Raw genomic sequence first — 27,845 nt, forward strand, 5'->3', positions numbered from 1 at the left:
GAGTGACAAGATCTACTGAACGTCCGTGCACTTACATAAGGGACGTTTTCACTCAAAGCAAGACCGCAAACACACACTGAACTCGAGGTACCACGGCCACACGGGCAGAGGCACTCGGGGTGGCATGCAGCCCGTGGCGGCGGGGGCCAGGCGGAGCACGGCGGACCCGCAACCACGCGGGGGAAGCGGCTCGCACACACGTGGTGCTGCCGCGGGGGCCGCGGGGTCCTCTGGCGCGTCTGCGGGAAGGGCCCTCGCCTTCTGACACCGTGGCCAGGAGGCTGAGCCAGCTCTGGAAGACAGCGTGCGAGCAGCGAAGGAAACGAGAGCGCGCCCGAAACCCAGGGTCTCGTAGGGGCTCGGAGGGGGGGACGCTTGTGCACCGAGAGAGCACCGCTGAGAGTGGGTGGGGCACAGCCAAGGCGAGGGCAGGAGCAGGACGCGAGGAGAGGGAAACACTGACCTCCGTTTCTGATCGCGGTGATCCCTCGACAGAAGTCCTCAAAACTGATCACACCAAGCCCACCGGGGTCCAGGTACTTCGTTAAGTCCTTCACCTGGAATTGTCAAGAGAGACGATGTTATCGAGCCTTACAATCGGAGGACGGGTACGCTCTGCCCTCGACCCTCTCCCCACACCCACACGAGCAGCCTGCTTGCAAGGCACAGGACCGAGAGCAAGAGGAACCAGAAGCTGCGGCCAGCGACGGGAGGCCTCCCAGGTGAGGCCGGCCAACAGCACGCAGGACCGTCAGTGATGGGAATAAGATCCTGCAGAGGTCAACAGCCGTGCTCCCCAAGGGAGAAGATCGGACGCGCTGAAGGTTTAGGTATTATTCGAGCCGTTGTGAGACTATCGCTAACACAGCAGAGACCCTCCCGTCCACTCCCAGAGGCCCTGCAGGCTGTGCAGAATCCTTAGTAAAATAGGCAAGTAGACCCCGAATACCAAAAATCATAAAAGTAAGATGATTCACACTTGGGATTTACAGAGAATGAAATTCTTCAGAAAGAAGATATTTATATTTTTTCTTTCTTTTAAGATTTTATTTGACAGAGACACAGCGAGAGAGGGAACACAAGCAGGGGGAGTGGGAAAGGGAGAAGCAGGCTTCCTGCTGTGGGGGGAGCCTGATGCAGAGCTCAGTCCCAGGACTCTGGGATCATGACCTGAGCCAAAGGCAGACACTTAACAGCTGAGCCACGCAGGCATACCTTTATTTTCAAGTATAAACTGGGTTTCATTAAAATTTAAAACTTTTGCATTTCAAAAGACACCATTAGTCAAGGGCCCCTGCGTGGCTCAGTCAGTGAAGCCTCTGCCTTCAGCTCGGGTCATGATCCTAGGGTCCTGGGATCGAGTCCCATATGGGGGAGTGCCTGTTCAGCAGGGAATCTGCTTCCCCCTCTTTCTCTGTGATCTCTCTTATTCTCACTCTTTAATACATAAAATCTTTTTTAAAAAAAAGTCACTATTAGTAAAACTGAAAGTCAAGACACAGACTGGAAAAAGATATTTGCAAACAGCATACCAGATAAAGGACTTGTACCCAGAATGTGTCAAGAACACTAACAGTGTAGGGGCGCCTGGGTGGCTCAGTGGGTTAAAGCCTCTGCCTTCCGCTCAGGTTGTGATCCCAGGGTCCTGGGATCGAGCCCCACATCGGGCTCTCTGCTCAGCAGGGAGCCTGCTTCCTCCTCTCTCTCTGTCTGCCTCTCTGCCTACTTGTGATCTCTCTGTCAAATAAATAAATCTTTTTAAGAAATTAAAAAAAAAGAAGGTATAGTTAAAGTGCACTTTAAAAAAATGTATGTACTTTGATTCATCTTCTAACATGGTAACTTATATAAAGACCTACTAGTTAATGATTTATTTAAAAAGCTTTGGGTTAATGTTTCAGAATGGACAACTCTGTACTTTGTGTTCAATCAGTAGCTGCATTGTTGAAATTCGTAGCAATCTTTTTTTTTTTTTTTTTTTGGTGAAGTAAAACTTACGCCTGCTGTAGGGCTTGAACTCGTGACTCTGAGATCAAGAGTCACGTGCTCTGCTGTGGGAGCCAGACAGGTGCCCCAGAATTCTCAGGCATCTTCAGGACAGAATGGCCCGCGTGCATTCCCGGTTAGGTAGCCGTTCAGGTTTCCAGTGAGCTTCTCACTGGAGATCGTGTGCTTTAGGAAGAAGGGTTCTGTGAGATGCGGAAGGAGGCATTTTATCAGTGATTCCAAATGAGTTGTCTCAAGGTCAGCGGATGAACGGACTCCCAGACCCCGCATCTCAGCAGCATGTAGGGCCCTGGGAAGGAAGGACAGTGGCCACCGTCTTCTCCACATAGTAGAGGGAGAAGAGGGAGACGCAGTCTGTGGCTTGAGGGCCCTGGACTGTTAGGGTCAGTCAGCTCGAGCTGGTCCTCTTCCAGTCTGGCTTTATGTTACCCAAATAGTGGTGCGAGGGCTGAACGTGGCGGCCTGCCCGCCTGCCCATTGCAGAGGCGGCCCTGAGAGACGGTTGTGGGTGGTGTGGATTAACAGATTTGGCCAACTCGGCCAGGGGCTCGTGCGCACTGTAGCCTGAGCCCTGGTTCTCTGCCTTTAAAATGTCTTATCTACACCTCATCCCCAAGTATTTGCATGGCCTCTCCCTCCTGTCCTCTGGCTTTCCCGGATGGCTCTGGCCTCCTTCTGTGGTGAGACGTGAGCTGTCTTCGGGCCAAGTGCCTTACCCTTTTTTCCTCGCCGCCCTCCAGCACTGGTCCTCTCTTGCTTGCTGGCTTTGTTCTTTTGTCTTCTCTCTTTAAAATTTTCATTATGGAAAAGTCCAAGCCTATACGAAAGTAGGTAGAGTGGTGCGATGTCTCCCCAGTACCCCACCCCCGCCTCAGCAACGGTCAGTCATGGCCAGTCGGCCACATGTGTGTAGCCGTGGATGTCCCTTAGTCCCCAGCGTTCGAAGTATCTCCACATACTTCAGTGAGTATATGAAAAAAATTACTAAAATAGCATGACCGCACCTGTAAAAATTGTCTTAGTATCATATAGTATTCAGTATCTAGGATCAGTAGTCACATTTCTAATTATTTTGTAGATAGGATTTAAAACAACGATTTATTTGAATCAGGATCCAAAAACCCCTTACGTGGTCCCAGATTGGTATGTCTTCCAAGTCTCATAGTGAGGGCTTCCTCTCCATCTTTTTTCCCTTGGAAACAGCAGCTCACTTCTCTGTCGGGGTCCTCACGGAGTGGGCTTGCTGGTTACAGCCACATGATGCTGTCGAAACGTGTCGTGCCGATCACTGTATTTCTGTGCATTGGTAGTTAGGTGCAGGCTGGATTTAGGCGGTGGTGCGTGCTTTCATCAGGAGATGGGTGGTGTCGCGTGGTCTGTCTGCGTGGTTTTAGGTGGCGCGGAGTGTCCCTGGTTCTGCGCACTACTGCGTTGAGCATTGCAGGGGTGGCGTTTTGGTCCTTCGTCCCTCCCACGTTCATTAGCGGAGATGCTCTGGTTTCTTCAAGATGTTATTTATTTATTTGACAGAGACACAGTGAGAGAGGGAACACAAGCAGGGGCAGAGGGACAGGGAGGCTGATGTGGGGCTCGACCCAGGACCCCGGGACCACGACCTGAGTCGAAGGCAGACGCCCAACGACTGAGCCGCCCGAGGCGCCCCGCTGACGTGCTGTATAGAGAGAAACAGTTAGAGTAGGAGAGGCGGGCGAACCGCTTGACTGTTTCCCGTCGTTTCTCACTTGCGCTAGTGTCCTCCAGGGACGCCGGGTCCTTTGCTTTCCCCTACTGCGCCTTTGCGGGTTACAGCGCGTTTGAGGTGTCTCCATCCTCTGAGTTACCCTTCTCATCGGGCTCGTGCTTCCCCTCTGGCTGTGAAGGCCGAGGGCTGGCTCCTGAGTCAGTGGCTGTGACTTAAGGGGACTTGGACAGCTTCTTTGCTTTCAGGTGTGACGGGGAGTGCGGGCTCCATGTGTCCGCTTCCTGGCCAGCCTCCAAGGCTCCTGGTTCCTCTCCATGGGAAGTGGGGCTTAAATATCACGGCCTGGCTGCCAGGGTGCTCACTGTCGGTTGGGCAGAGTTAGAAGGTCTTTGTTGCCTTTAATACTGCGCGAGCGATACTTCATCGTGTCTCTTCCGGGCACATTCGGGATCACCAGGTGTTCGCTTCAGGCCTTCCGTCTGCATCTTTGTCCTCTCCTTCAGTGGCATAAAGGCGCCCGTCCTGAGCAACACCCCAGATCATGGGATTGGAACATTCCCTGTCACTGGGTGTTGCTGCTCAACAGTTTAATGATAATCAAATTTTCTTTTGTAAAGTCAGTTGACGTTTGTGTACTGTTAGACTTTTCCCTTTAACGTCCAGGAAATTCACCAGAGTAAGTCCTGGAATAGGGTCTCCTGGGGTCCTGAGCTGTCGGTGCCTGAGGTGGTAGTTCGGCATGCACTGAAGATTCTGTTTTAGAGAAGTTTTCTTATACAGAGTTTTAATGTTTTCTGTACCTTTGCTTTGACTTTTCTTCTCTGGGGCTTCTGTTACTCTTACATTAGATTGCCTGTGTTTTCAGTACTTATCACTTGCTCTACAGTCCTTTTTATCTCTTTATTCATTTATTTTTTTGTTAAGTTTTTAAAAATATTTTATTTATTTGACAGAGATCACAAGTAGGCAGAGAGGCAGGCAGAGACGGGTGGGGGGGGGCGGAGCAGGCTCCCTGCTGAGCGGAGAGCCTGATACATGGCTCCATCCCAGGACCTGAGCCGAAGACAGAGACTTAACCCACTGAGCCACCTAAGTGCCCCTTGTTAAAGATTTTATTTTTTAAAAGTTTTTTTTTTTTTTAATTTATTTGACACAGAGAGAGAGATCACAAGCAGGCAGAGCAGCAGGTGGGGGGAGTGTGGTGGAGCAGACTCCCCGCCGAGCAGAGAGCTTGATGCGGGGCTCGATCCCAGGACCCTGAGATCATGACCCGAGCTGAGCCACCCAGGCGCCCCAAAGATTTTATTTATTTTTTGAGGGAGGTGAGGGAGCATGAGCCTGGGGGGAGGGCTGAGGGGGAATTGGGCTCCCCACTGAGCAGGGAGCCTGTCATGGTGCCCGTCCCAGGACCCCGGGATCGTGCCGTGAGTGGAGGGCAGACCCTGACGGAGCCCCCCGGTGCCCGTGTTGAGGGTTGTTGTGAATACAGCTGTTCGTAGTACGCGATATCGCTGTGGTTTTAATTTGCATTTCACTAACGACTCATGATCTCGAGCATCTTTCCATGTGCTTACCTGGGTCTGTCTGACTTGGTAGGATGTCTCTTTCCTTGTTGTGCCCATTAAAGAAGAATGGTAGTTTGTCTTATTACACTGTAAGTGTTCTTTTTTTTTTTTAATATTTTATTTATTTATTTGAGAGAGAGGTCACAAGTAGGCAGAGAGGCAGGCAGAGAGAGAGGGAGAAGCAGGCTCCCCACTGAGCAGAGAGCCCGATGCAGGGCTCGATCCCAGGACCCTGAGATCATGACCTGAGCCGAAGGCAGAGGCCTAAACCACTGAGCCACCCAGGCACCCCTTTTTTTTAAGATTTTATTTATTTATTTGACAGAGAGAGATCACAAGTAGGCAGAGAGGCAGGCAGAGAGAGAGAGGGAAGCAGGCTCACTGCTGGGCAGAGAGCCCGATGCAGAACTCGATCCCAGGACCCTGAGATCATGACCTGAGCTGAAGGCAGCGGCTTAACCCACTGAGCCTCCCAGGCGCCCTCTGGGATATATTCCTGACTTGATCTTTCAACCTTTCTTTTTTTTTTAATTTTTTTATTTATTTGACAGAGAGAAATCACAACTAGGCAGAGAGGCAGGCAGAGAGAGAGAAGGAAGCAGGCTCCCTGCGGAGCAGAGAGCCTGATGTGGGGCTCGATCCCAGGACCCTGGGATCATGACCTGAGCCGAAGGCAGAGGCTTTAACCACTGAGCCACCCAGGCGCCCCTACACTGTTAGTGTTCTTGACACATTCTCACAAAAGGGCTTTTGTTCCCTACAGCAAAAAACTCCAGCCTTGTTTTTCCTGGGTTCTAGCAGCATAAACCAACACAGCGCACGCGGGCCGGAGACGACACTGCAAACAAGCAGAGGGAGCCTGGCGCTCGCACAGCTCATCTGAGAATCACACCCACAAGAGACTGTGCCCCTGTCCCTTCGTCCAGAAAGCCACCCGACGAAGCAGCCGGGTGGGGGCTGCCCGTGGGGGCTGCCCTGGGAACCCAAGCACAGATGCAAAACGCCTTCCACCACGCACATGTGTGTGCCTTCCAGCAGCTCGGCAGAAAGGACTGCCCCAGCAGCGGGAACCCGGGGAAGCGCCCAACTGCGTCGAGTGTGCAGAGCTGAGCAGAAGAGAGCAGCTCCTGCACAGAGCCCAGCCTTCTGGAGCCCGAGCAAAGGCTCCAGAATGAGCGGAGAGAAAACACTTTCTTTATTCAAAGCATGTGCACCCGCACCCATCCTGACCGCCCGTTTCTCCTTGAGAAAAGCTAGACAGGGCCCAGGACCCAGTGAGGCGCCCTCTCCAGAGACGTTTCAGGTCCAAACTCGGCCTCCCCCCGAGCCATCCCTGTGGCTCCTCCCAGCTGTTGGTCAAACAAGCGTCCTGGTCTAAGGTTACAATCCTCACCCATGACACAGCGACACAGCGTGCCCCAAGACCGGCCAGAGAGAGGCCCCCACTCCTGTTCCAAGTTCCGGCGCTCCTCCTGCTCGGGAGGACAGGCGCTCCTTCACAGCCAGGTTCTCAAGCTCACAGAGGGGAGGCTCCGAGCGCTCCTCCGGCCCCCACCCCCAGAGAACATGTCTGCGGCTCAGCTGGGCCCCTCAGTCTACAGCATCTTGGGCAATCCTGAGTGCGGCCAAGGTTGGAAAGTGACACCGCAGCCCGCCCTGGGGTCCTGGCCCACCCAGGACTTGCTGGGACGCGAGCCTGCGGGGGAGACCTAGCGCCGCGTTTCAACAAGCACTCTGGACAGCCCGGGCCTCTGGAGCTTGAGAGAGGGGCGGAGGCCCAGTCCGGGAGGGCTTCGTGGGGTGAGACAGGGCACAGGGCTAAAGGAGCCGAAGCCTGGCTTGCCTCTGCAGCTCCCCCTGCCGTCCCTGAACTGCCCCCCGACAGGCCCGCAGGAATATGAACCCATTTCCATGCAGCAGGGTCACGTGGGGAGCCTGCTCTTCCAGACTGTGCACTGGGGCCTGCGTTCTTTCCTCTTCGAGCGCACACGTCAGAACCACATGCTTGCTGACCCAAGACGGTGTTACTCCACCGGGAAGAGGGGATGGGGCGTGCGCAGGCAGGCGCCTGTCTGCCCAACAGCAGGACATCGGAGCCGCGCAGGGCCAAGTGCTCCAGGCTGGGCACCGACCAAGTCCCAGCTCGCACTGGGGCTCCTGTACCTGAAATCAATCTGTAGCGGAAACCAGAGTGTCAGGAATAAGGGATTATTTTTATTACTATCACCAGACGTTTCATATACGTCATTTATTCTGTCACTTGTCTACACACGGGCCTTTAAATTGATCAGCAGCATTTTACTGGGGGTGGACAGGCAGACAGCTAGATTCATCCCAACTGAGAACACACTCCCGTCGCCAGTTGAGACTGGGGAAGATTTCATGTCCTGTGGTAGGCATTCTAGAGCATCTGTTTTTTAAGAATGGACGAATAAATACGACTTTGGCTATGAGGAATACTGACCCAAGAGGGCCTTCCTCTGCTCTAAAGGAGCCTGGGCCAGGAAGACAGTGGCTGGGTATGGGCGGAGTGCCCGCTCTTGCCTCCTCCAGCCCGGCCTCACCTGGCAGCTCTCCCAGCTGTGCCTCCAAGGGACACAAGGGAGCCTCCTTCCCCACCAACAGAGAGCTTCCCCTCCGGGGCTGGTCTCAGATTCAGCACATCGCCTTTGCAGAAGGCAGTCTTTCTTCCCTTAAAAGAGAAGGGTCTTCTGAAAGTCTTGGTGAGGAAGGCACATCTTTGACCCGAGAGACAACGGGCAGGATCCTGGAGGCAAAGCAAGATGCTCTCTGTCGGCAGAGAGCAATCATGATGCCAGGCAGGCCTACAGAGAACAGCAACGTTATGTGGTCCTGGGGAGGAAGGGAGGGAGGAAGGGGGAGGAAGGGAGAAGGAAGAAGGCAGGAACAGGGAGGAAGGAAGAGGAAGGGGAGGAAGAGGGAGAAAGGAGGAAGAAGGAGGGAGGGAGGGGGTAAGAAGAAGAAAGAAGGGAGGAAAGTGAAGAAGGGAGAGGAAGAGAAAGGAAGGAGGAGGAGGAGGAAGGGGGAGGAAGAGGGAGGAAGAAGGGAGGAAGAAGGGAGGAAGGGGGAGGAAGGGGGACAAAGAAGGGAAGGAGGGGGAAGGAAGAAAAAGAAGGGAGGAAGGGAGAGGAAGAAAAAGGAAGGAGGAGGAGGAAGGGGAAGGAAAGGGAGGAAGAAGGGAGGAAGGGAGAGGAAGGAGGAGGAAAAGGGGAGGAAGGAGGAGGAGAGGGAGAGGGAAGGGGGAGGGAAAGCAGAGGAAGGGGGAGGAAGCTGCCCTGGCCCAACCTCCCCTGTACTTCGGATTCTCACCGACGGCTCTTCACCCCCAAGGTGGCAACCAGCCCAAGTGCTTTAAGGCACTTAGTCTTCAGTGAGAAGAAAATGTACACAGAAACTTACGGTCTAAAAACATTCTCCAATTTTGGAAACCATCTACGAGCTCACCATGTCATGTAATAATACATAGGAAGAACGCACTCGAACGACACACAACACAACCAAGTAAACGTACCGTGTTTTCACAACATGCCTCTGTTTAGGGAATGAGAGGGTAACAGGGAACCTGCCGCTCACACCTACAGAAACAGGAACACGAGATTCCTGCAAAGCAGAATAAATGTCTTTCACACAATAACAATCACAAAGACAATAACAAAAGGAAAATAGAGCCTGATCTGTTCAGAGGGTCCTAGATAACCAGACCTGGCTAAAACGAACATGCAGAACCGCAGACAAGAACAGAGCCCCCTTTAAACGACAGAAGTACCGGTTCCTACCCCAATCCCAACAGCCCACAAACCATCGCCTCCGACGAACGGGGAAATGTGTTTCCTCGTTTCTTCTGGCAACTCCACACAAGGCCAGCACAGAACTTGGGACAGAGTGGGCAAGCTGCAGGGCCCACGGCTTCCAGGAAGCCCACGTCACCCTAGGGCCAAGTCCTGGGGTCACGAGTCACAGACACATGTGCAGTCCATTCTGAAGCTCCCCTGGGGTGTCCGAAAGGGAGTTAAAGTCCAAGGAGCATGGCTCTGCAGACAGCGAGCCCTCAAACGTGCTGACGTAGTCCTCAGAGAGCACTCTCCCAGGGACACACGCTCAGTCTGGGAGCGCGCAACTCCTGATCTCGGGTTACGCCTCCGAGCCCTGTGGTGGGTGCAGAGAGGACTGAAAACACAATGGTCGGGGCGCCTGGGTGGCTCCGTGGGTTAAGCCTCTGCCTTCGGCTCGGGTCACTTAACCAGCTGAGGCCCCCAGGTGCCCCCTGACACAGGTTTTAAAACCCATCCTAAAATGATGTAATTAGAAGTTTTAAGATGGGGGGCGCCTGGGTGGCTCAGTGGATTAAGCCACTGCCTTCGGCTCAGGTCATGATCTCAGGGTCCTGGGATCGAGTCCCGCATCGGGCTCTCTGCTTTGCGGGGATCCTGCTTCCTCCTCTCTCTCTGCCTGCCTCTCTGCCTGCCTGTGATCTCTGTCTGTCAGATAAGTAAATATTAAAACAATAAAAGTACACGTACATACGTAAACAACAAGCAGCAGTCCCCAGCTGTCAGGAAGGGTTCACTGCTCAAAACCACCAGTGAAGCTCCCCTAGGGTCCTCACGTAGAGAGAGGCGGGAGGGCCCCTAGCCGATCTTCAGATAACCACCGCCCTCTGTCCGTCAGCCTTCCCCTCGCTGTCCTCTGCACGCCCCATGCCTCCCGCTAGACCTCACAGTGCTGCTCTCCCCAGGTCTGCGCCACGGGTCGCTGCTGGCTGCTTCCAACGCCACTGCCCTCTTGTCCCTGCCGACAGACCTCAACCCTTCCTTTACTCGTTTCATTCCGAGTGTCTGGAGCCGCCACATGCCGGGCTGCTGGCACCGTCCCCACATGGGTAGCAACGGAGACAGAGACGACGAACAGGAGAACGAGTAAAATTCGGAAGCTGTTAGACATGCTAAGCGCGAAGGAAAAGAGAAAAATGGGGCAAGGGGAACGGAGACCCCCACAGGGAAGGCTGCGTGTCCTCACACTCAAGGTGAGGGCTGCGTCCCCCACAGCCTCCCCACCCCGCAATGCTGCTGCCGTGCACGGCTCAAGCCACCTGTGATGCCTCCGCTCGCCTCCCCGCACCCCCACACAAACACGGCTAATGAAGGGCTCTTCTTGAACACGGACATGGGACAAGGTCCTCCTTCTGCATGGGGACGCTGCTGCCGCAGGCAGGACCACGAAGAGAATGGCGTCGTGCAGAGTGGGACAGATGGGGTCAGACCTGAACCACGCACCCACCTAGGGTGTGTCCCATGGGAGATGACACGTGTCCTCTGTTCCTGGAGCCACAGACCGTTCCGCTCTCACTGCTGAACTCCCGCTGTCTCCCCAGCCCCAGGCCCAGAGGGCACTGCACATCCCATGCTGTGTTCAGAAATAGGGCTCCCGCCTCCCCCCTGCTTCCTCCTGTCCCCACAAGGCCCAGGCCCTCCTGCCTGTCCCACACCTACATTCAGCCCGGAGGTCACTCCAGCTCGGTCCCCAGGCCCTGTGTCTCAGGCGCCTGGACTCCCCCGCCTCCAGCCTCCAGCCTCGGCCAACTCCCGCGCTGGCCTCCTGACTGCTCTCCCCAGGGGCCCTGTTTCTAAACAAGAGATCATATCACCTCCCCCTCCCTTACCCCCTTTAAGGCCTTCCAGAGACTCTGGGCCTGCAGACACCTGACCCTCCAGCCCAGTGCGTTCTCCTCCCACTCAAGACTCTCCCCACGGCTCCTCCCCTGGGACCCTCCCTCCTGTCCCAGCCCTTGCTTCCCTAAGCCCACTCAGCTTCAGAATGTGGGCTTCGAAGTTACGGGAGAGGAGAGGAGAGAACCTTCCCTGAGGGAAACTTCCCTAACTAGGTCGGGTTCCCTGTTACACAACCTCAACTAATCTCTGCTTTTCGTTCACGGAGTTTGTGTCAGCTGGCAAATACCTGTTTAATACCTTAAGAAAGGAGAGAAAATGTGCCAGTCTTGCTTATCATCTGTCCCCAGCACCGAGGACACCAGCTGGCCCGTGGAAGATACTCAAATGCACACGGGCCAGGTGGCAAGAGGCTGAGTCAGAAACGAAGCCCAGTCCTGTGTGACTCCAAGGCTCCGACCACATGCAGTTGAGGGAGGGACAAAGACCCTTCCGAAACCAAACACGGCAGAGCACGCGGCGAGCAACACACGGCCAGCATGCCACAGGCCACAGACCGTATTCCTCAAAGAGCAGCTCACGGGCACCCAGCTCCCCAGCACCATGAGTGTGATGAGTGCGACCACCCGGGGCCACACTGGCCCCTGCAATCCACAGGGGCCGGACACGCAGGCCACACGGCAGCTTCTCAGCTTTCAGGGGCCACCCTCTAGGAGAGTACCTGGAAGCTTCGGCCGAAACAGGTGAGTGATTTTCAGAAGCCCAGCCAAGGTCGCTCTGCCTTGTCCCTCGATCACCTACCTGGGGTGCCACAGAAAAGTTCTGAAATGCTAAGAAACCCTGATTCATTCCTAAATATCTACAATTCCAAAGCCCAAGACAATAACCTCACTCTTGCCAGCACAAGAATGAAGGCTTGCCGGAAGTCAGGTGTGTGCAAAGTAACGTGCAGAGCTGGAGGGGTCACGGCACTACTCCTCGCAGGGAAAAATGAGAAACAGATGCCCAGTACGGCCACGTAGAGGAAGATTCTAGGGTTACAAAAACCGAATCTACATGGACGTTGTCAAAATACAAAAACAAGGGCGCCTGGGGGGCTCAGTGGGTTAAGCCGCTGCCTTCGGCTCAGGTCATGATCTCAGGGTCTTGGGATTGAGTCCCACATCGGGCTCTCTGCTCGGCAGGGAGCCTGCTTCCCTCTCTCTCTCTCTGCCTGCCTCGCTGCCTACTTGTGATCTCTGTCTGTCAAATAAATAAATAAATAAATAAAATTTAAAAAAAAAAAAAAAAACAAAAACGAAAACTTACACAAAACGCAAGGTAAGGCAAGCTAAACCAAATCATGTGTTGACACAGATTTCCCACAGTCAGTATCTGGGGGAGAAGGGAAGGGGGTGGCAGTCTGTGTCCAGACCTGTCCCCCAACTGCGTGACGCTAACAAGTCCTGCTCCACTCACCACACAGGACAATGGCGAGGCCAGTGAAAGAAGCACCAAGTCTGTTCCGACAGACGCCTGTGCCGGACGTGGGGGACAGAGAGGGGCTCAAACAGAGCCCAGTGCGGCGAGGACCCAGCTGCTCCCCACCCCCTCCTGGAGGTCCACGGGAGGAACACTGCTCTGCTCGAGGCAAGGCCCTGACCATCCGGAGAGGCAGCGGGCGCATAAGACGCTCACTCAGTAAAGAACAGAGGACGTGGTGGCCGCCAAGGGAATGCCAGATGACCGGCGCAGGAAGGGAGAGGGGCAGCCGTGTCATACCTGGAAAGAAAGGCCCGGGTGAGGTCTGACGTGGACCTGAGGCAGAAGGCCGAGTCAGGGCAGACCCGCAGAGGTGCTCCCGAAGCAGGACAGCGGCTCGGCGGCGTGGAGATGAGCCCCGGCACGAGAACCGGAGCCAGGACGCAATCAGGGAAGTTCCCGAGCTCGTGGACAGAGAGAACTGTTGGCAGGTGCGCAGAAGACTAAACCAGTGAAAAGGTCCAGTGACTCCAGGAAAAGCCCAAGGCTGCGTCAGAGAGGAAAGGCGACCGCAGGGCGCTCCCAGGGTCAGCTAGGAAGGCTGTCTGCAATCAGGACCGACGCAGACGGCCTGTCCAAGCCAGACCAGGGCTAGCTACACGGGACAATGGAGGCGACGGGAGGAAAGCACGTGGGCCTTCCACAAGAGAGAGTCCAGAGGAAGTCCCGAAAGCTGGAGAAAACAGCCAGAGAAGGCAAGAGCCGGGACAGGCAGGAAGGGCCGTGAGCGGACTGCAGCCCGCACTACACCATTGCACGGCTGAAGCTCTACACACGGCAACAGTGAAACTAAACTGAAAGAAAAAACTAAAGTACCGAAAAACAGCAGAGCCAGCGGAGGCTACCTAGTAGCAGGGCTGTGTCAGGAGGAACGGGCCAGGGCACCTGGGGGCTCAGTCAGTGAGGCGTCTGCCTTCCGTTCAGGCCGTGGTCCTGGGGTCCTGGGACTGAGCCCCACATCGGGCTACCTGCTCAGCGGAGAGTCTGCTTCTCCCTCTCCCGCTCCCCACTGTTTGGCCTACTCTTTCTCTTTCTCTAGAATAAATAAATAAAATCTTAAAAAAAAAAAAAAAAAAAAAAAAAGGAAGAATGGACCAAGGTAGGTGGTCCAGGCTTCTTCTCTGTTCCTACCAGACAGATGGCAGTGAGGACAGAGGGCAGCCCTGAGGCCTCCCGAGGGGCCAGCAGAGGCGGCCCCAAGGAAGCACTTGTGAAACTGTCAGAACAAACGCAGAGTGAGGGACAGTGACGCGGAGACGTGACTGGGTCTTTAAAGAGATGCAAAGGTTTTCTAAACTCTCAAGAACGGCAGCTCTCTGGCCCAGACCCCAGGACGAGGAGCAGCAGCATGGCCTGGAACTGGTTAGAGACACATCTCTCACCACACCCCGCTGACACAACACAAACCAGGCACCGCGGGGTGGGCCCAGCAGTCAGTTCTGACAGGGTCTCCCGGGGATTCTGACGTGTGCTAGCTCGTGCCATCAGGCGACAAGCTGGCCATCTCAGCAGTTAAGACCGCTGTTCTCAACCAGTGCTCAGGGTCCCAGCGCCCCTCATGTCCCAGGTGTTCTGCAAGATCAGAAGAGACTCGGGACATTCCCAGACGTTCTGCTTTCGCTGACCGTACGCTCATGAATGCGCCGCGGAGGCTTCGGCTTGCGGAAGATGCAGGACTCCTGCTCTCTTCAGTGCGGTCAGATACTTAAAGACACTTGCAAAAACGTAAAACAATGCCACGCTTCTCACTATTTCAGACACTAGCATCTTTCTTTAAAAAATGTCATCAACATAAACATGTAAGGGATTTTTTTTTAAAAGATTTTATTTATTTGACACAGAGAGAGAGATCACAAGTAACCAGAGCGGCAGGTAGAGAGAGGAGGAAGCAGGCTCCCCGCTGAGCAGAGAGCCCGATGTGGGACTTGATCCCAGGACCCTGAGATCATGATCTGAGCTGAAGGCAGAGGCTTAACCCACTGAGCCGCCCAGGCGCCCTATAAGGGATTATTTTTAATCAACTAATAAAAACATATTTCACGTATTTTTTCAGCTTCACTTCCTAAGAGAGTCCAGATCAGCAGATAAAACTCACATAAACAGAAGCGCTTCTGGGTCCCGATAACGCTGAACAGTGTGCAGGGTCTCAGAGTTTACGCACCAGCAGCCCAGGGTTTCGACAGGCTCCGCGAGGACTGACCATCGCTGGAAGGTCACAATACATACTTAACTGGACGGAAAACCCGTCCTACCTCAGTGGCAGTGATAATAGGCCCAGTTACAAATAGGAAATTAATTTTTAGGCATCCTAAGTATTTCTAAGCTCCCGTCACGTATTTATTCAAACACTTATTTATCCATTTGAACCCTATCAATAGAGAAGGGAAAAGAGAGCTCTTTATCAACTTCCTTTCGAGAGAATCCGTACACTGAACAGGATACTTACATCCCTTGATAAATAAGAATATGGTCTCACCTTATAGCTGTTCTTAACTTCCCGTTTCAACCCCTGTGTCGAAGGGAAGGGTAATCTCGACCCTGTGCAATCTACGAACCAACAAGCGCCCCGCTGGGTGCCGCGTGACTAACCCGGGAGCCTGTGTCCACGCGGAACATGCCTGTTACTTGTTTGGGAATGGAGGGTGTTTGCTTTCTGTTGATTGCTTTTAAGATCCATAAAAGCCGCACGATCTAACATACACTACAAGACAAAGTATACGTTAGCATCAACAAACTTCCCGCGTTGTTAGTTCTTTTTATTTTGAAATATGTGAAATCCACTGTAAAGTTTAAAGAATGATTTGAGGGGCGCCTGGGTGGCTCAGTGGGTTAAGCCTCTGCCTGCGGCTCGGGTCATGATCTCAGGGTCCTGGGATCGAGCCCCGCATCGGGCTCTCCGCTCAGTGGGGAGCCTGCTTCCTCCTCTCTCTCTTTGCCTGCCTCTCTGCCTACTTGTGATCTCTGTCTGTCAAATAAATAAAATCTTTAAAAATAAATAAAACTTTAAAAAAGAATAATTCGGGGGCGCCTGGGTGGCTCAGTGGATTAAGCCGCTGCCTTCGGCCCAGGTCATGATCTCAGGGTCCTGGGATCGAGCCCCGCATCGGGCTCTCTGCTCCGCAGGGAGCCTGTTTCCTCCTCTCTCTCTGCCTGCCTCTCTCCCTACTTGTGATCTCTACCTGTCAAATAAATAAAATCTTGAAAAAAAAAAAAAAAATTACTGCATTGATCTATTAAGGAACCTTCTTCACAGTTTCTTTGCAGCTCTTTTTTTTCTTTTGTTTTTTTTTTTAAAGATTTTTATTTATTTATTTGACAGAGAGAGATCACAAGTAGATACAGAGGTTTGTTTCTTTTTTCTTCTTTAAAGTTTATTTATTTTTAGTAATCTCTATACCCAGCATGGGGCTCGAACTCACGACCCTGAGATCAAGAGTTGCACACTCTTCGAACTGAGCCAACCAGGCCCCTGAGGTGTGGTTTCTTTCCTTTTTGTTTTGTGTGTGTGTTTTTTTTAAGATTTATTTCTTTTGAGAGAGCAAGTGAGCAACCCCGACATTATGACCTGAGCGGACATCAGGAGTCAGATGCTTAACTGGCTGAGCCCCGCAGGCACCCCATAAGGTGTGGTTTCTTAATTATGCTTATCAGTCCTCTTCATCGGAGCCGAAGTCCGTCACTTAGGGTTCTGCACCTCAGATCCCTCTTTTTTTTTTTCTTTCTTCTTTTTTAATTGTGATAAACCAACCATTTTAAAGATTACAACCGTATCCTGTGACATGAAATACCTCCACAGTGTTGGACGACTACCGCCGTCATCCATCTCTGGGACTTTTCCAACTTCCCATTAAGCACGACCTCCCCTCTCCTTTCCCACTCTCTGGTCCCACTCCTCCACGAGCCTCCCAGCAGAGGGTCACACACCCACTCTTCCTCACCACGACTCTGCATGCGGACTTGTCTGCCCTTCCCACGTACTGCGTCTTGGGCCTCCCTCCCTGCCGGTGTGCACAAACCTTCCCCTTTCGCTCTGCAGCCGCGCCCTGTCCCATGAACAGACCTCACTCCTCTCGGACGGACACTGACTGTTTCCGTAGCTCATTCACAGATAACGCTGCAGTGAACACCTGTGTATCTGGTACTTTTTACTTGTGGAGGGACGTCCTCAGGGTAAATCACTAGAAGTAGGACAGTCAAGCCAAAGGGCCAGTGTGTGTGCAGATACTGCAAACCCCCCTTGATAAGGCCTGTACCACTCTGCACCCGCACCAGCAACACGAGAGCCCGTGCTTCCCAACAGCCTCACCGACAGAACGTGCTCAAGCATCCACACTTTTGCCAACATGATGAGTGAGAAATGTGTCTGAGTGATTTTAATCTGTATTCACCTCTCTCGTCACGAATGAGGGTGAGCATATGTTCACATGTTTCGTGGCCATTTGTGCTTTTCCTGTGGGACGTCTTCATATTTTTTATCCATTTTTCTACCAGGTTTTTGTCTTTTTCCTTCTGATTTTAAGACTTTACTCACTTATTTGACAGAGCCAGCACAAGCAGGCATACAGCAGAGAGAGAGCAGCAGACTCCCCACTGAGCACGGAGCCCAATGTGGGGTTCTCTCCCTCTCCCTCCTGCTCGCGCATACACACACACTCTCTCTCTCTAAAACAGTCTTCTAAATAAATACATATAAGAAATTTAATATTACAATATAATCACTAAGCAAAAATATATGTGTGTGTGTATGTACATATGTATACGTGTGTGCACGCGCGCGCGAGAGAGATTAATCAGTTCACTGCCAGGCAGCTTAATCAAAACAAAAGTTTACAAAACGCCCCTAGCTTGCTCATGACAGTAAAATGCTAAGCACATTTTTTGTTACCCCACGATTTAGGGCAATAATGGTCTTTACAGTGCCGAACAATTCCTCTTGTCCAAAGACATAAACCACCTACCTATAAGCAGACTTGCCAAACAGGTACCACACATCATTCACAGCCTAAGATGATTAAACTTGCTTAAAGAGAAACCAGAACAAATGATGTGAAATGAAAAAGAACAATGACTCCGTGAAGCCTCTGACATCACTGACATCAGTGATGAGCTCCCAATGCCACGTCGCCCCAGCGCAAACAGGACTATCGGCACTGAGCTTACTTCTGACTACAGCATGACTAGCTGTGGGCACAGAAGGCTCTAAAACTTTGGTAAAAAAAAAATTTTTTTTAAAGATTTTATTTATTTATTTGACAGAGAGAGATCACAAGTAGGCAGAGAGGCAGCCAGAGAGAGAGGAGGAAGCAGGCTCCCTGCCAAGCAGAGAGCCCGATGTGGGGCTCGATCCCAGAACCCTGGGATCATGACCTGAGCCGAAGGCAGAGGCTTAACCCACTGAGCCACCCCGGTGCCCCGGTAAAAAATTTTTTAACCATCCAACAAAAGAAAAAGTAAAATAGATTTTTTTAACAAGCTAGAATCCCAAGAGCTATATATTCTTAAATCCTTCGAAGGCATGGGTCTTTAGAAAATTACTTAGCAGGGGCACCTGGGGGGCTCAGTCAGTGAAGCATCTGCCTTCAGCTCAGGTCGTGATCCCGGGGTCCTGGGAACGAGTCCCGCATCGAGCTCCCTGCCCGGTCGAAGTGAGGCCTGCCTCTCTTTCTCCCACTCCCCCTGCTTGTGCGCGCTCTCTCTCATTCTGTCAAATAAATAAAATCTAAAAAACAAAAGAAAAAGAAAAACAAAATTGCTTAGGCTCTGTTCTCAGATTTCAGCATCCAAAAAAAAGGGGGGAGGGTGCCTGGGTGGCTCATTTGGCTCAGCACCCCACTCTTGATTTCGGCTCAGATCATGATCTCAGGCTTCTGGGATGGAGCCCCACGCTGGGCTCCACACTCAGCGGCGGACCTGCTTGAGATGCTCTCTCCCTCTGCCTCTGCTCCTCCCCCCAATCATGCTCACACGCACGAACACACACGTGCTCTCTCCCTCCCTCTCTAAAATAGATAAATATTTCTTAAAAATTAGCTAGCATTTCAAGAAAAAAACTAGAAACAGCTAAGATTTTACAATTTTAGAAGTATCTGGAGTTTCACGTCAACACACGGGTGCTTTGTGCAAACGGGGCTCCGTCCAAGCCGGGAGCGCTGAAACGCTACTGGCCCTCAGTCTGTCTCAACTGCGTCGTCCACACTACCAGATGCCCACATCCGTCCCTGCAGAGGAGGGGGCGGCACCCATTCAAATCCTGCCACTGGGAGCCCAAGACTGAGCTTGCCCCAAGAGCGGCTTAGAGACAAGGAGCCAGAACCCCCATGGGAGCGGCACAGACAGAACGTGCAACGTTAACTCAACACTTGCTCTGGTTTTGAAATTTAGGACAAACCCAAGACCACCACAAGATCACAACCAGAGTAATACTAACTTGCCTAAAATTGCCTAAATATTTGGACAGAAGGGACGCCTGGGTGGCTCAGATGGTTGGGCATCCGCCTTTGGCTCGGGTCATAATCCCAGGGTCCTGGGATCGAGCCCTGCATCAGGCTCTCTGCTCAGCAGCAAGCTTGCTTCTCTCTCTTCCACTCCACCCAGCTTGTGCTCCCTCTCTCGTTGTCTCTCTCTCTGCCCAATAAATTAATAAAAAATCTTTAAAAAAAAATTTGGACAGAAAAACAAAACTGTACCTTCTGGAAAAATTTCTTTTCCTCCCCAACCACGATACTGAATCATTTCTCCACTGGTCTCCACTTCTGAAAATTGCAGGGCCATGCTTTTCACCAGAAGTTCTCAGAGTTACTTGTGTTATGAGACACTGAGGAAAGCACAACGCCCACCTCGTAGCCAGCCGTCAAGAATCACAGACACTCTTAGACTATGAATTTTACCAAACACCAACACAGACCAACAGCCTGTCTTTGATAAGCATCTGAACATGTCAATTCAATGTTCTGCAACAGTTCATTAAAGGGGCACCTGGGTGGCTCAGTGGGTTAAGCATCCAACTCGGGTTTCAGCTCCAGTCATGATCTCGTGGTCCTGGAAATGAGCCCCATGTCGGGCTCCCTGCTTATCAGCGAGTCAGTCGGCTTGTCTCCCTCTCTCTCTGCTCCTTCCCTTGCTCCCTTTCTCTCTGAAATAAATAAACTTAAAAAAAAAAAATTAACTGAGAAACCTGAGTTTCTTCAGATGTATTCTGTAAATTGATCTAAAACCTTATCTAAGTCAAAGTAAAACATATAAGTGCCTTATCTTTATTTTTTTTAAGATTTATTTATTTGGGGGCGCCTGGGTGGCTCATTGGATTAAAGCCTCTGCCTTCGGCTCAGGTCATGATTCCAGGGTCCTGGGATCGAGCCCCGCATTGGGCTCTCTGCTCAGCAGGGAGCCTGCTTCCTCCTCTCTCTCTGCCTGCCTCTCTGCCTAGTTGTGATTTCTCTCTGTCAAATAAATAAAATATTAAAAAAAAAAAGATTTATTTATTTGACAGAGAGAGAAAAAGAGAGAGACAGTGAGAGAGGGAACACAAAAAGGGAGAGCGGTAGAGGGAGAGGAAGAAGCAGGCTCCCCACGAAGCAGGGAGCCTGATGCAGAATTTGATCCCAGGACCCTGAGATCATGACCTGAACTGAAGGCAAACACTTAATGACTGAGCCACCCAGGTGCCCCAAGTGTCTTATCTTTAGAGTGTTACTTTTGGGGCACCTGGGTGGCTCAGTGGGTGAAGCGTCAGCCTTTGGCTCAGGTCAAGATCCCAGAGTCCTGGCATTAAGTCCCACACCGGGCTCCCTGCTCATCGGGAAGCCTGCTGCTCCCTCTCCCACTTCCCCCTGCTTGTGCTCCCTCTCTTGCTCTCTGTCAGATAAATAAAATCTTCAAAAGGTGGGGGTGGGGGGCGCCTGGGTGGTTCAGTGTTAATAAACCTCTGCCTTTGGCTCAGGTTGGGATTGAGCCACGCACTGGGGGGGGGGGGGGGGTCTCTGCTCAGCAGGGAGCCTGCTTCCCCCTGTCTCTCTGCCTACTTTTGATCTCTCTCTCTCTGTCAAATAAATAAATCTTTTTCTTAAAAAAGAGTGTAACTTTTATTTCTAAAGATTGTAATAGAATTTTTTACTAGATTTCCTTTTTATACTGTTTGAAATTTATAATACATATATAGGCACTACTTTCCAAGACAAAATAAAAATCACTAACATAACAAAATTTGGCCAGTACCTCAAATGAAACCAACCCCATTCCCACAGACCCTCTCGCGTCACACAAATACAGCTTCCCAATACACACATGTACACACACAACCAACCAGAACTAATTTTTAGGGCTTCCTTCAAGACTCTTCCACGTGGGTAACTTTTACATAGTTAAAACTGTGGTACACAGGGCGCCTGGGGGGCTCAGTGGGTTAAAGCCTCTGCCTTCGGCTCAGGTCATGATCCCAGGGTCCTGGGATTGAGGCCCGCATCGGGCTCTCTGCTCAGCGAGGAGCCTGCTTCTCTCTCTCTCTCTGCCTGCCTCTCTGCCTACTTGTCATCTCTCTCCATCTGTCAAAGTGAATAAATAAAATCTTAAAAAAAAAAAAAAAAGCGTGATACATATACCACTCTCCTCATCTAATCAGAAGTACTTCTGGGACTGTCATTCTCACTTTTAAGGGCTACGTAACAGTGTTCAGGGGATCCCTCTTGCTTCTGCCCGATATTTCAATTTTTTTTTAAAGATTTTATTTATTTATTTGACAGAGAGAAGAGATCACAAGTAAGCAGAGAGGCAGGCAGAGGGGGGGAAACAGGCTCCCCACCGAGCAGAGAGCCTGATGCGGGGCTCGATCCCAGGACCCTGAGATCATGACCTGAGCCAAAGGCAGAGGCTTAACCCACTGAGCCCCCCAGGCACCCCTGATATTTCAATGTTAACGGATGTTTAGACCCTGTTTCCAGAACTTAAACAAAGTAAGTGTAAGGTAAGCAAGGTAAGCTTGGTGTCACGGACAGCCTGATCTGGGTGGTCTACACGGAATTAAACTCCTCCTGCACGTCAGATCCTATGATGAATTAACCCCTCGCAATTCTAAATCCTCCTGGAAACAACTAAACTTTAGGTTTCCTTTAGGCAACTAGTATCAGAGATCTGCAATTTCCAAAGACAGGTCAAAAAGCGGGTTCCCAACAGGAGAGATGGGACTTGGACCGCTTTTGTGCAATGAAGCATTTATAACATATATCTTAATTTACATTTAAATACTTTGTAGCTATCTCTGGGAAGTGAGATTATAGAGGACTTCCCTCACTTTGCTACTGATATCATTCAGTTTCATCTTTGTAAACAATGAACATCCATAATGTAATTTCGCTTCTATCCGGTATGATCTCAGCTGTGAACAAATGTCTGTGGAGATGTGTATAAAAAAGTCTGGAAGGAGATGCACTACAATGCTAAAGGTGTTTCTACCAGAACAGTGGGATTATTGGTTATTTTTTTGTTTTACATGTTATATCACTTTGCATTTTCCAATTTTTTAATAATAAGTACGTGTTACTTTTATAATACGAAAAAAACCTTTTTTTTTAAAGATTTTATTTATTTATTTGACAGAGATCACAAGTAGGCAGAGAGGCAGGCAGAGAGAGTAGAGTGAGAGGGAAGCAGACTCCCTGCCGAGCAGAGAGCCCGATGCGGGGCTCGATCCCAGGACCCTGAGATCATGACCTGAGCCGAAGGCAGCGGCTTAAACCACTGAGCCTCCCAGGCGCCCCCGAAAAAAGCCATTTCGAGACATGAACAAAGTTGCCTGTGGTCCAAGCACAGAAAGGAATGTCACCTGCCTTACAGCAATTCCTTCAACACACAGACCCAGCGCCGCGCACACACACCCCACACCAGCTCCCACAGGCATCTGCTCCCACACCGGTGTCCAGTCCCTCTCTCACGCAGACACACTCACACTCAAATTCAAGGCTAGGAAAGAAACGGGAAGACACGGACACAACGCAAGGTGGAGCCGCCTGTCCCTAGGAACTTCCAGCTGCTCACCAGCAGGGGTGCGGGACGGAGAAGCAGGGAGACACTTCCCCCAGCAGCCTACTTACACAAGCGCTGAAAAGGACAATGCCTACAAGGTCACTGGAGGGCATCCAGCATTTCAGTGTGTAGGTGCTCTGGAAAGGATCGGTGACTATCAAGATGGAAACACGTATGTGTGTGTGATCTTAAAATGTGGAGATAATCTTCAAGATTACAATTAATTCCTTTGAAAAATAAAGCCAAAAGAAACGAGTCCTTTCCTACATAGCTCCTCAAATTTACTTTACAAATTCATTTTAGGATGAGCTGGTCACAGCTACAAAAGCATCAGCCCTCTTGACGTGGGAAACAACGACAGAAAAAAAGTATTAAATTTCCTTACTGCCTAGAGCCCCACTGACAAGTCCTTGAAACAGGCAGAGTGACATTCCTCCAGGGCCTCAATGCGGACACCGCTGAGGGCCAAAGGCAATCCTAGGGCAACCCCTCCTACCTCCTCCCCACCCCATCCCCCCCCCACCCTGTAAGTCTACTCTAACATACAAAAACTCCTTTGGAGACTCCCTTTACCCCATCCCTGAGATACATGTTGGCAGTCATCCCCCAAGCATGTGGCCCACTGCGACACACACCTGAAGAGTCTCATGACTCAGGTTTTATTAGACGGTAATAAATGACCTTTACCCAACAACGGCTGAGGACCCCTCAAGGTCCTGGAAACCTTGCTTCCAAAATTCCTCGGAGACTTATGCTTTTCTTAACCCCCTCCCAACTTGAAAGTAATATAATGGGCCACTCCTCACCACCCCAGTGCAGCTCTTTCTGCCCACGGGTCCTGGCCTCCTGCTTTAATAAAACCACGTTTTGTGGGGGGAGGCGCCTGGGTGGCTCAGTGGGTTAAGTCTCAGCCTTCAGCTCAGGTCATGATCTCAGGGTCCTGGGACCCTGCATTGGGCTCTCTGCTCAGCAGGGAGCCTGCTTCCTCCTCTTTCTCTGCCTCTCTCTCTGCCTGCTTGTGATCTCTGTCAAATAAATAAATAAGATCTTTAAAAAAAATAAATAAAAACAAACAAAACCACATTTTTGAGCCAAAGACGTCTAGAGAATTCTTTCTTGGCCGTCAGCTTCGAACCCTAACGTTCTTTCCTATATCCCTCTCGGTATGAAGGGGTCATGTCGATGAAGACTCTTCAGAAATGGTCGAAGCCTTAAAAATAACCTATCCCAACCTGGCAACTAGCACCTGGGTGGCGAGGTCCACAAAGTCCTGTCCCAGTAGGAGCAACGAAAAAACTACCCCGCTGTCCTCCTCTCCTTCCCTCTGCTGACCACCGCCAGCGCCGTGTCCCGTTACCCTACACCTGATCTCCCGCCAGATGATGTAAGGGGACCCACACACACCACGATGCTGCTAAAGAAAGACGGACACAGCAGCCGTCTGTTTTATAAGTAGGAGCTGCTGCCATGAAAAATTCAGGTAATTGGCTTCAATAATTTAAAATTCTCCTTCACACGCAGGTTACTCAACATGCTGCCTTTGCGTACCTGACCGCACCCGAGAGCACTCTAGCTGCAGTCATCAAGGACTGTAACGTGACCAGCCTCGGAGCCTCACGCATGCCGTATTTTGAAATCTCACGGCAGAGAGTACGGAGACTTAGGGTCGTAGCTGCTGTTACCCACCTTATCTCTTCCCAGGGCCTCTGAAAAACCCCGGCTGTTTCAGAAGAACCCTTATCTCTTACAGATCCGTACTTTGGTGCAGACGGTGAGGTTCTCCGTCAGGCACGCGCTTCCCACACGCGCGCAGGTGGGGCTGCGCAGAGACGCGGAGACGGCCGAGACTGCGCGGCGGTCTGGGTTGGGGGTGTCACTAAACTGCTCCCTCTACTTCTGGAGTGCTCAGGGCTTTTCATTTTAAAAGTTTAAAAATACTCACCACGAGGTGGAATTCCTCAGTTTTCTTTAAACTACTTCACTATCGGGGCACCTGGGTGCCTCAGTCGGTTAAGCCTCGACTTGGGCTCAGGTCAAGATGGGGGGGTCCTAGGCTTCAGGTGGCGGTAACGGGCTCCGTGCTCCGCAGGGAGTCTGCTTCTCCCTCTCCCTCTGCCCTGCACCCCCGCTCCGGCACATGCACGCGTGCGCTCTCTAATAAACAGTCTTTAAAATCAAACAAACTACTCCACTATCAGACACTACTTCTTCTCTTGGCTCCTCTATAATGCATTCTGACATCGGACTTGGAAAAAGCAAGCCTGAGTCATAATAAAGGCCAGCAAAGCTTACACACGGGCCCAAAAACCAACCCTTCATCACCCTGTGAATTGTCCGCTCCAAAGCAGGAGCTCTCCTCCACCGTCCAAGTCAGGTACTGAGACGACCACGCCCAGGACCGCCTCTCCAGAGCAGTCTGACAGCAGGGCTGTGACGCCACAGATCTCCCCATGCACAGCCATCCCCCCGAGCCCCAAGTCACCTGGGCTTTGCCCCCAAATTTAAAATCCCACCAGGAGAGGGGTGCTTGGGTGGCTCAGGTTTCGGCTCAGGTCATGATCTCAGGGTCCGTGCCCTCCCTTGCCCTCCCCCTCTCCTACTCTCCCTCATCGGTGCCTCTCCCCACAATAAATAAAAAAATCTCAAAACTCCACCAGGAGCTATCAGAGCAAAGAATTCCGACTCATTTCTACTTTGTGATTACAAGAAAGCTTTTTCCCACTATGATGAACAGGGACAGTTATAAAAGATGTTTCCCAAATGAAAAGGACTTTACGGAAGTCAGTAACACGAAACTCTGGAAGTATCTTCAGAGACCGAATCTAGGAACCAGGGAGCCACCTCAAGATTGTGAGCTCATCCCTGCTCGAGCACTGACCATGCGTGAGGGCTCGCGAAATTATTCATCCCTTCTGTGCTTCCAGTCCCTGCCTGAACAGAGAGATGGAAAACACCTGCCTAGGGCACCCGGATGGCTCAGTAGGTTAAAGCCTTTCCCTTCGGCTCAGGTCATGCATGATCCCGAGGTCCTGGAATCAAGTCCCGCATCGGGCTCTCTGCTCAGCGGGGAGCCTGCTTCCCTTCCTCTCTCTGCCTGCCTCTCTGCCTGCTTGTGACCTCTGTCAAACAAATAACTAAAATCTTTAAAAACAAAAAAGAAAAGAACCCGCCTACTACGGCCCCAGAAACAGTGGCGACCCGGAGAAAACACACCTGAGCCTCTCGTAAGCCACAGAGCGCGGTCTCAGAGCCAGGTGCGGACAAACAAGAACAAGGGGACTACCTCCCTAGCACCTGCGACTGGTGTGCGGAGCAAGGCTCTGTCTGGAGAGAAGACACAAGGATGCCCACGGTGCTCTGGAGGCCCGCGGCACGAAGGAAATGCAGGAAAAGACGCCGGCCCAGCAGCCGCAATCCGTGCCGCCCACAGGGCACGCGGTCAGTCGCACAGCTCTGTGCCCATCAGGCTGCGAGGTGGGGCCCGAGGCAGCAATGTCTTCCACGCAGGCGGACACAAGCAGTGCTGACCCCACCGTGCAGGACGCCCCCTCAGACATGCCAGATGGACACGCCCCCCCTCCAGGGCTGACACTCAGCTCAAGGAGCCGCGGGGGGACCCACATCCTCACACGACAGCTGAGACAGCCCGAGGGGCCCTGGATACCCGTGGGTACAAGGATTCCTCACGGAGGTTTCCGCAGGTTACAAACGACACCCTTAAGACCAGGGGGTGAACTGCACCCCCTCTCCTGAAGCCTCGCGGCTGGACAGCGCTGTGCGCTCGAACCCCCACTTGCAAGTGTCTGCAGTCGGTGCAAGCGATCGCCAGCAAATCAGGGTGCTAGGGACCCTGCCGTGTTCACTGCGGACGCCAGTAACCTACCGGGTGCCTCCCGCGACCCTGCTGAGCCCCTTCTCTCCACGCAAACTTCCCCAGATGCTAGATCCGGGCCAAGGACAGATCCTGACGCCCCTCCTGGGCCGCGCCCGCCACCCATGACACGCCGCACTGTGCCCTCGTCACCTGTCTGCAGCTCTGGCTCCCGCAGGAGGCGGCGCGCGGATGGCGCGGGGCTCCTGGTACTAGGCGCCCTGCTCCCGCACCCGTCCTCTGCGGCCAGCTTCCTTCCGTCCCGCACTCAAGGGTAGCACGGAAACTTCCCGCCTTCGCTGGAGAGCAGCCGAGGCCGAAGGGACGCCCGCCGCGCCGCCCAGTGCGCTCGGAGCAGCCTGCGTCCGTTCGCACGATGTCCAGCGGCCAGCCGAGCTCGGGCCTTTGCGGTGCCTTCAACCGGGCGGCCCAGGGCCCTCAGCTCGGGGACTCGCTGCGCCCAGCTTCACCGCGTGGCCGGGAGCTCCCCCGCGGGCAAACACCCAGCCTGCGCGGCCCGGGCACGGGTGGGGCGGGGGGGAGACAGCGGGAGGAGTCGGCCCAAACCCGGCAGCGGGACGCCAGCGAGCCGGGCCGAGCGGCCGACGGAAGCGGAGACAGCGCGCTGCCCGGACGCGGAGGCGCGGGCCGGCCGGGCGCAGGGCCCGGGGGCGCCCGCCCGGTTACCTGCTCTGCCCCGTAGACCGTGGCGAACTGGACGAAGTCCTCGATGCGGACGAAGCCGTCCCCGTCGCCGTCCAGGGCGTCGAACACGGCTCGAAGGCGGGGGCCGTCCTCCGGACAGGCCGCGGGCTCGCTCGGGAGCGGGCAGGTCCGGCTGAAGTCCGAGGGCCGGTCCGCGCGCCCGGGACCCACGTCGAGCGTCAGCTCGCCCGCCGCGGGCGAGGGGAAGCCGGGGAAGAGGTCGACCTCGCCCCTCTCGTGCCGGCTGCGCCGGGAGCCCTGCACGCGGACAGGGGGGCTCTCCGGGCGAACCGGGGCTCCGTAACCCGCGGGCTCCTCAGTCCAGGACAGAAGCGGGCCGAGTTCCGGCGGCTGCCGGCCGGGGCCGGGGCCGGGGTCCGCACAGGCGGCCCGGGCCGGCAGCAGGTACGGGGTGCCCGGGTCCGGGGCAGGCGCCCAGGCGCTCTCGGGCCCCGCGTCCGGCCCCGGGGCTCGCCCGGCGCTCAGGTCCGCCCCGGCATCGGCGCAGGCCGCGGCCTCCGGGGGGCCGGGCTCCGGGCGCGGGGCGGGGGCGGCCCCCGGCCGGTCGGGCCCGCCGGGCTCGGCGTCGGGGCCCGGGCCGCCCGCGGGGGAGGCCGGCCGGCCCGGCTCCATCTTCATGGGCGCGTCCCCGGCCGCGGCGCAGGCCCGCGAGGCCAGTGGTGCGGCGGGCGGCGCGGGCGGCAGACAAAGGCGCTCAGGGCGCGGCGGCGGGCGCGGGCATCCCCGCGGCGGCGCGGGCGGGCGCGCGC

The 27,845-nt window shown here is 53.3% G+C and overlaps 1 protein-coding gene across 3 annotated transcripts in view; it reads right to left on the reverse strand.

Annotated features, from left to right (window-relative positions):
* RAB11FIP3 (RAB11 family interacting protein 3) overlaps positions 1-27,845 on the reverse strand; it is a 67,949-nt gene extending 40,104 nt beyond the window's left edge. For 2 of the 3 annotated variants that reach the window (XM_045993766.1, XM_045993764.1), the window contains exons 1-2: positions 27,058-27,845; positions 464-557 (exon numbers count right to left, since the gene is read on the reverse strand). In XM_045993766.1, coding sequence (XP_045849722.1) covers positions 464-557; positions 27,058-27,714 — 751 coding nt within the window. In that variant the 5' untranslated portion in view covers positions 27,715-27,845. The remainder of the gene's footprint in view (positions 1-463; positions 558-27,057) is intronic. The other variant, XM_045993765.1, reaches the window with a different exon arrangement.

This window comes from Meles meles, chromosome 21 (assembly GCF_922984935.1).
Source record: "Meles meles chromosome 21, mMelMel3.1 paternal haplotype, whole genome shotgun sequence".
Classification (NCBI taxonomy): Eukaryota; Metazoa; Chordata; class Mammalia; order Carnivora; family Mustelidae; genus Meles; species Meles meles.